Source organism: Penaeus chinensis, chromosome 29 (assembly GCF_019202785.1).
Source record: "Penaeus chinensis breed Huanghai No. 1 chromosome 29, ASM1920278v2, whole genome shotgun sequence".
Lineage (NCBI taxonomy): Eukaryota > Metazoa > Arthropoda > Malacostraca > Decapoda > Penaeidae > Penaeus > Penaeus chinensis.
In genome coordinates, this window is record NC_061847.1 from 28,821,358 (window position 1) to 28,828,857 (window position 7,500).

At 42.9% G+C, this 7,500-nt stretch overlaps 1 protein-coding gene across 1 annotated transcript in view; it reads left to right on the top strand.

The window, feature by feature from the left end:
* The window catches only part of LOC125040607 (MAM and LDL-receptor class A domain-containing protein 1-like), a 17,454-nt gene that overhangs the window by 142 nt on the left and 9,812 nt on the right, over positions 1 to 7,500 (top strand). The window contains exons 1-10 of the mRNA XM_047635251.1: positions 1 to 294; positions 833 to 989; positions 1,329 to 1,450; positions 1,911 to 2,202; positions 3,145 to 3,294; positions 3,589 to 3,733; positions 4,104 to 4,184; positions 4,774 to 4,904; positions 5,748 to 5,895; positions 6,515 to 6,695. The exon at positions 1 to 294 is cut by the window's left edge and continues 142 nt beyond it. Coding sequence (XP_047491207.1) covers positions 205 to 294; positions 833 to 989; positions 1,329 to 1,450; positions 1,911 to 2,202; positions 3,145 to 3,294; positions 3,589 to 3,733; positions 4,104 to 4,184; positions 4,774 to 4,904; positions 5,748 to 5,895; positions 6,515 to 6,695 — 1,497 coding nt within the window. The 5' untranslated portion in view covers positions 1 to 204. The remainder of the gene's footprint in view (positions 295 to 832; positions 990 to 1,328; positions 1,451 to 1,910; positions 2,203 to 3,144; positions 3,295 to 3,588; positions 3,734 to 4,103; positions 4,185 to 4,773; positions 4,905 to 5,747; positions 5,896 to 6,514; positions 6,696 to 7,500) is intronic.

The following is a 7,500-nucleotide window of genomic DNA, read 5'->3' on the forward strand; positions in this document are numbered from 1 at the left end:
ACTATTTAGGAGGAAAATATTTGTTGTGTGAGGAATGAGTTAATAAGACAAGAGAGAATGGAATGATGATTTTTTAAATCAAAATACGATAACCCAGCGATAATTTTCTAATACGGAAGAAGGAAAAAGAAAAACGAAAAACAAAAAGCAGTGAGTGAGAGAGAAAACAGCATAAAATAACCACGAGATTCTCATTGTACGAATATGAGTGAAATAAACACCAAAATCAAAAGGAAAATTATGTTTTTCGTTCTCTTCGCCTTTGCGTTCGGAGCGACGCCAGTCTACACACAGGTGATTAGCATAGCCTTTTTTTATGTACAATTCTGTTTATTACATTTAGACACACAAACACACACACACACACACACACACACACACACACACACACACACACACACACACACGAACACCATGAATGTCGCTCTGATCCATGGAATCTCTATGTATCAAATTCACGGCTTGGTGAAAGTAAAAGTCCGTGCTGATGCTGGCAGGTGGATAATCTCGCCATCCACTGTGTTCCTCCACATCCACACAGCTAGACCGTGAGGCGAAGTGTGTGGATGCCTGGCCGCAGGATCGAGCCGACAGTGGATTATATGAACACAAACACTCGTCCACAAAACGGAACAAAAAAATAAGGATAGGAAGAGAGAAAGACATAAAATAGAGAGAAAAAATACAATGGGCCAGACACAGAACAACAAACCGGGATATAAAACAAACAGAACAGACAAACACATAAACGAAAGGAAGATTGAAACAAGTTCCGTACATATAACACCCTTAAGTACACACAACGCATACCCACGTTCTCCTTTCCCTTCAGGCTGACTGCAGCTTCAACGCCACGGGGTCCTTGGCGTCCGAATGCAGCCTGCTGGAGGACTCCGACGCCTTCGCTGTGGCCTCGTGGAAAGTAGGAACGGGCTCGGAGTCCTACTGGATCGGGGGGCCTCCTGTCGACAACGGGAATGACCCGGCAGGTGAGGGATTCATGATAAGGATGTGTATGTATGTATGTATATATAGATATAATATATATAATATATATATGTAATATATATAATATATAATATAATATATGTAATATATATATAAAATATATATAATATATGCGTCTGTGTGTGTGTGCGTGTGTGTGTGTGTGTGTGTGTGTGTGTGTGTGTGTGTGTGTGTGTGTGTGTGTGTGTGTGTGTGTGTGTGTGTGTGTACGTGTGTGAGTAGGTGTGTGTGTGTGTGTGTTTGTATGTGTCTATACTCAAACCCAATTGAAAAAAAAAACACTTCACACTCACCGCAGCCCCCATTCCCCGCACCCACAGGCGGCTACGGCTTCACGACCGCCCACGACATGCTCAGCACCGCCCAGCCGCACAAGAAGGCGTGGCTGGTGACGCAGCCGAGCGCCCGGACGGGGCCGCAGGGGAAGTGCCTCGAGTTCGCTGTGAGTTGGTGTGGTTGTTTTGATTACTGTTGTTGTTGCTGATATTTGTTGTCGGTGTTATTATGATTCTTCTTCTCGTCATCATCATCACTATCACCACCATCATCATCATCATCATCATCATCATCATCATCTTCTTCATCATCATCATCATCATCATCATCATCATCATCATCATCATCATCATCATCACCATCGCCATCGCCATCGTCATCGTCATCGCCATCATCATCATCATTGTTATTGTTATCATTACTATTACTATTATTAACATTAACATTGTCATTATTATCAATATCGTTACTGTCATTATTATTACTGTCTAGCCTCTTCTCTCTGTATAGATCTAACCCATCCATCCAACTATCTATCCACCCGTTTATCTACCCACATCTACTTACCATCTACCTACAACATCAAAACCACGACCCACCTACTCAACCATTCCTCATGCCTTCAGTACGCCACCTACGGCTTAGGCATCGAGGAATTCCAAGTCATCCTACTCACCTATCTGACGGAGGATGTGAACGACGCCCTCCAGAACGCTTCGATCCCGGTCACCTTCAGGAGAACGAACCTCATGAAGCACAAGGGTTCGACTCAAGGCCAGTGGGAGCAAGCGAGGGTCACGTTCTCGGCCAAAGGAGACTTCAGTGTGGCGTTCGAAGCCGTACCGAACCCGCGGTATGCGAGGTACACCGGATACGTCGCCGTGGATGATATTACCTTCAAGGACGGACCGTGCGAGAGTGAGTTGGAGGAGGGAGGAGGGAGAAAAGAGGAAAAGGGAGGAGGGTTATAAGGAGAGCGTAGATAATAGGGAGCGGAAAATAAGGAGGACGTAGAAAATAGGAAAAAGAAGGAGAACGTAGAAAATGGGGAGATATAGTGATGGGAAAATAAGAAGAACGTAGAAAATAGGGAGAAATTGGGAGAAATAGGGATGGGAAAATAAGAAGAACATAGAAAATAGGGAGAAATTGGGAGAAATAGAGATGGGAAAATAAGAAGAACGTATAAAATAGGAGGATGAGAGAGTCCTAGGAGAGAGAGAGAGAGAGAGGGAGCTAAGAAGAGAGAAAAAAAGGAAAGAGAAAAGGAGAGTGAGTTGGGGAGGAAGGAGGGTGGAAGTGAGGAAAGGGAGGGGGGGAAGTGGGAGGGAGAGGGAAGGGGAAAGAGGAAAAATGGGGGAGAAAGAGGGAGTCAGAGAGGAGAGAGTAAGTTTAAGGACTGAGGAAATGAGGGAAGAGAGAGGGAGAGTAGGTTTAGATGGGAGGAGAGAAGAAAAAAGGAAAAAAGAAAAGGAAAAGGGAGTGCAAAATGATAAAGAGAACATGAAATATAAGGGGGAAAATGGGGAAATGAGGGAAGGGAAAGGAGGAAAGTGAGAGAAAAAGGGAGTTTGGAGGAGAGAGAGGAGGACCCAAGGAGAAAAAGAAAGAGGGGTTGAGAGAAAGGGTGAGAAAGGATAAGCAACATATTAGCATCTTTAAGGGATATATTTTTCTCTTAAGAAACACTTGATTTTTCTTTTCCTTTTTAACATACATTAGCCTTTTTAACAACCACATTGTATTTTTTAAGACATTCAGTTCTAATACAGCCATCCTTTTAAAATAGATTCACTTAAAAAATCCCTCTTTTTAACACGCTCGATTTTAAGTGTATTTTCTCTTATTTACTACCCACAGACGAATGCATTTTTGATCTCAACTTCTGTGAGCTGACCAATGAGCCGAATAATGATGACTTCGACTGGTCTTTGGGCCGTGGGTCAGGGAAGACCAACACGGGACCGACGAGAGACCAGTCGTTTTATATCACCAACTCCGTTACTAGTGGTCAGTTTATTTATTTATTTATTATTATTATTATTTATTTATTTTTTTTGTGTGTGTGTTTCTGTCTCTCTCTCTCTCTCTCTCTCTCTCTCTCTCTCTCTCTCTCTCTCTCTCTCTCTCTCACTTTCCTCACTCTCTTTCCCTTCCCCTCCCTCCCTCCCTCCCTCCCCCTCTCCCCATCCTCCCTCTCACCCCCTCTTCCTCCCTTCCTCCACCTTTCCCCCACCCACTCCCATCTCTCTCTCTCTCTCTATGGACAACCACCTCTCAATTTAACCCTTTAATCTCCAACAGGTGGTTACGCCTTCATAGACAGCAGGTACCCGAGGACAGGTGGTGAAAAAGCACAGTTGGTTTCGCCCGCCCTCGATGCTACAGACTCCCCAATGTGTTTGAAATTCTGGGTGAACATGTACGGAACAGGCATTGGAACCCTGAGGTATGCGTGTGTGTGTGTGTGTGTGTGTGTGTGTGTGTGTGAGAGAGAGAGGGAGAGAGAGAGAGAGAGAGAGAGAGAGAGAGAGAGAGAGAGAGAGTGTGTGAGAGAGAGAGAGAGAGAGAGAGAGAGAGAGAGAGAGAGAGAGAGAGAGAGAGAGAGAGAGAGAGAGAGAGAGAGAGAGAGAGAGAGAGAGGATGCGCGTTTTATTTTATTATTATTATTATTTTTTGTATGTATATCTTTGTGTTCGTCCTTGCAGTCGTGCATGCGTATGGCTTCTTGAACGCTTTGATAAATGTAATTTTATACAATGAAAAACAGAGCAAGAAAGCTGTTGTTGATCATCCTTTTCCCGCCATTTTTTTTAAAGGGTCTTGTACGTTCCAACAACGAACGCAGACAACATCCGGGAACTTTGGAAGCAAGAAGGTTCATCACTAGGTCCGGACTAGTAAGTTATTCCCCAAACTTGTTCAAGTCTCTTTCAAAACACGGATATAACTTATTACATATTTTATTCCTTTTTTTAAATTTTATTTTTGTGTCTTTCCTCTTAATATGGATGCATATTTTATGTACCACAATCTAGTCGAACACGCCTTTTGAATTTCATTTGTTATCTCTATCTCTTTTTTTAAAATCCCCCCCCCCCCCCCTTTCCAGTATCTTTTCCGCGGGAGATTTTCGAGTTTACATAATCTGTAGTAACTGATAATTCTTTATATACTTACTAATTTTGCAATCTCCACTATTATTATCCGTTTTTGCCATAGTTTTTTCCCCCTTTTTGCAGTCTTTTCCTTGGAATAATTGTCATAATTGTAAATAACGCAAAACAGTAATATTTTCTATATTCTTCTCCTTTCTCGTTACAGTTGGTAATCCTTTTGATCCATAATCTCAGACATTCTTATTTTCATCTTCCATACCTCTCAATTAAAATATCTCGCACACCGCAAAACATGCTTAAAACAATACAATAATCCACAATTAATCGATATTATTCCCCCTTTTTCCACTCCTCCCCTTCCGCGTGTCAGTTGGTACCCCTGCCAGGTGACGGTGTCCTCGGCGGAAAATTTCAACTTGATTTTCGAAGCTTCGGTCGGATCCCAGGGCGCGGGGGACATCGCCCTCGACACCGTCACGTACAGGCCCGGCCCCTGTCCTCGTGAGTTGGCGGGGTTGCGTGTGCCTTTGGGGATCTTAGAATGTGATGTATAGAAAGCTTTTATTTTGTGTGTGTGTGTGTGTGTGTGTGTGTGTGTGTGTGTGTGTGTCTGTGTGTGTGTGTGTACATATATACATTTATATATATGTAATATGTAATATATATATATATATTTTTTTTTTAGAATGAAAAGCAGATATCTAAATACAATTACTTTAAGTGAGAGCTTTCAATTCATTAAAATCTTCAGTTTTGTTTGTGGTAAATATACCGGGGTTGTCTATTAAACCAAGAGTTATATAATTTTACAAGATTTTATTGGTTTGCCCGTTTGCCAGTTTGTCACCAAGTTTTTACAAAAAGTTTCTGACGAATATTGATAAAAATATAAAGCTGAGTTTCCACGGGCCAGCCACCAATTAATGAGAATTTGATGGATCGCCAGGAGGATCCACGGAAAAATGAATTGAAACTTCACCAGTTAGTGTATGTATGTATGTATCTACATATATATATATGTAATATAAATATATATATATGTAATATATATATGTAATATATATATATATATATATATATATTACGCACACAGACACACAGACACACACACACACACACACACACACACACACACACACACACACACACACACACACACACAAGCACACACAAGCACACACACACACACACACACACACACACACACACACACACACACACACAAACACACACACCAAGTAGATACTTTCATACACAAGTGAACCTCAGAAGCTAATAATAATCCAATTTTTTTTTCTCTCCCTCTTTCCTCTTTCTCTCTTTCTCTCTCTTTCTCATCCACAGGTCAGCCTTCGTTGTCCTCACGCTCTTGGGGAGACTGCAACTTCATGGACAATACGTGCGGATGGCAAATTCCTTATTTCCCAGATGAAGTTTGCTCGATGCTGGCCCGTGTTTCAGAGAGCACTGAAAATCCCCCTGGCCATACCGAGTAAGTGAAGTTGTGAATGGTGGTGAAGTTTTTGTGGTGAAGTTTTTGCAGGTGGAGGGGGGGGGGGGGGGAGTTTTGATGGCAGTGGAGAGGTACTGATGGTGGTGACAATATTGTGGTGGTGAAGCTCTGGTGGTGGGGAAGTTCTGGTGTTGAAGTTTCGATGGTGTTGATGAAGTTTTGGTGATGGTGGTGAAGTTATGATTCTGGTGAAGTTTTGGTGGTGGTGACGGCGGCGATATGCGTGGGGAAGTTATGAAGTTCGTGGTGATGTTTGTTTGTGATGAAGTTTATGATTAAGTTATGAATGTTCAAGTTTCAACTGCATAATCATACTTTATCAAATGATATTCAACATACTCAGTATAACATTTATAAATAACCACGAAAAGTTAAGCCAAATAAATTGTTAATATAATTGAACACATAAAATAAAAGGATCAAAAGAATATATAAAAAAAACATGAAAAATAAAAATATAAACACAACAACAAAAAAACGGGTTTAAATAGGATCACGCATATAAAAAAAACATGAAAACAAAAATATAAACCAACACACGTAAGGATCACGCATATAAAACCTAAAACATACAATAAACAAACCTTTTTCATTCCAGGAGCGACTTCGACAACAGAGATTCATACATCCAATTCGACTTAAATTGTTACCAACAACAACCGCGCCATTCTGTGTCCCTTACCTTCGAAGACGCCAATATTGCGAGCGAAATGTGTCTGTCGTTTTGGGTTTTCATGTATGCAAGAGTCCAGTCCGTGAGCAAGATCGGATCACTTAGTGTGAGTAGCGTGTTTGTTTTGTTTTTTTTTTTGTTTTGTTTTTTGGGAGGGGGGGGTAGGGTGGGAAGGAGAGGGGTTTGGGGGAAAGGGAGAAGGGCAGGGAAGGAGAGGGGGCAGGGAGTGGGGAAGTGAAGGGAGGGGTAGGAGAGAGGGGAAGGATGGGAGAAGAGAGGGGGAAGGGGAAGGTGGGGAGGAAAGAGGGAAAAGGGAGAGAAGGAGGGTGGGGGAAAGGGAGATGAAGGGAGGGACAGGAAAAAGGAAGGAGGGGAGGAAAGGGTGGGATGGAGAGGGGTGAGGGAAAGAGAAAGTGGGAAAGGAAGAGGGAAAAGAGAGGAAATGAGGGAGGGAAGGAGGTTGGGGAAGGAAAGGAGAGAGGAGAAGGGAATGGGGAGGGAAGGGAACGGAGAGGGAATGAATAAGGGAAGAGGAGATGGAGCAGGAAAGGACGGAAAGGAGAGAGGAGAGGGGAATGGGGAGGGGAGAGAAAGGAGAGGGAAGGATTGAGGGAAGAGGGGAGTGTGGAGGAAAGGAGAGAGAAGGTGGGGAAAGGAGAGGGGAAGAAAGGAGGAATAGGGGAGGTGAGGAAGAGAGGGGAAAGGAGAGCGGGAGAAATAAGGGAGAGAGATATGGAAAGTGAAAAAGGGAGGAAAAGAGGAGGAGGGAAAGAGGAGGAGGAGTTAGAGGGAGAGGGAAATTGGAGGGAAGGAAGCAGGGGAAGGGATAATTAAGGAGGAAATGGGAGAGTTAAAGGGGGGGGGGGGGGGGAAGGGAGGGAGAATATATATATGTATTGCAGGAAAATGAG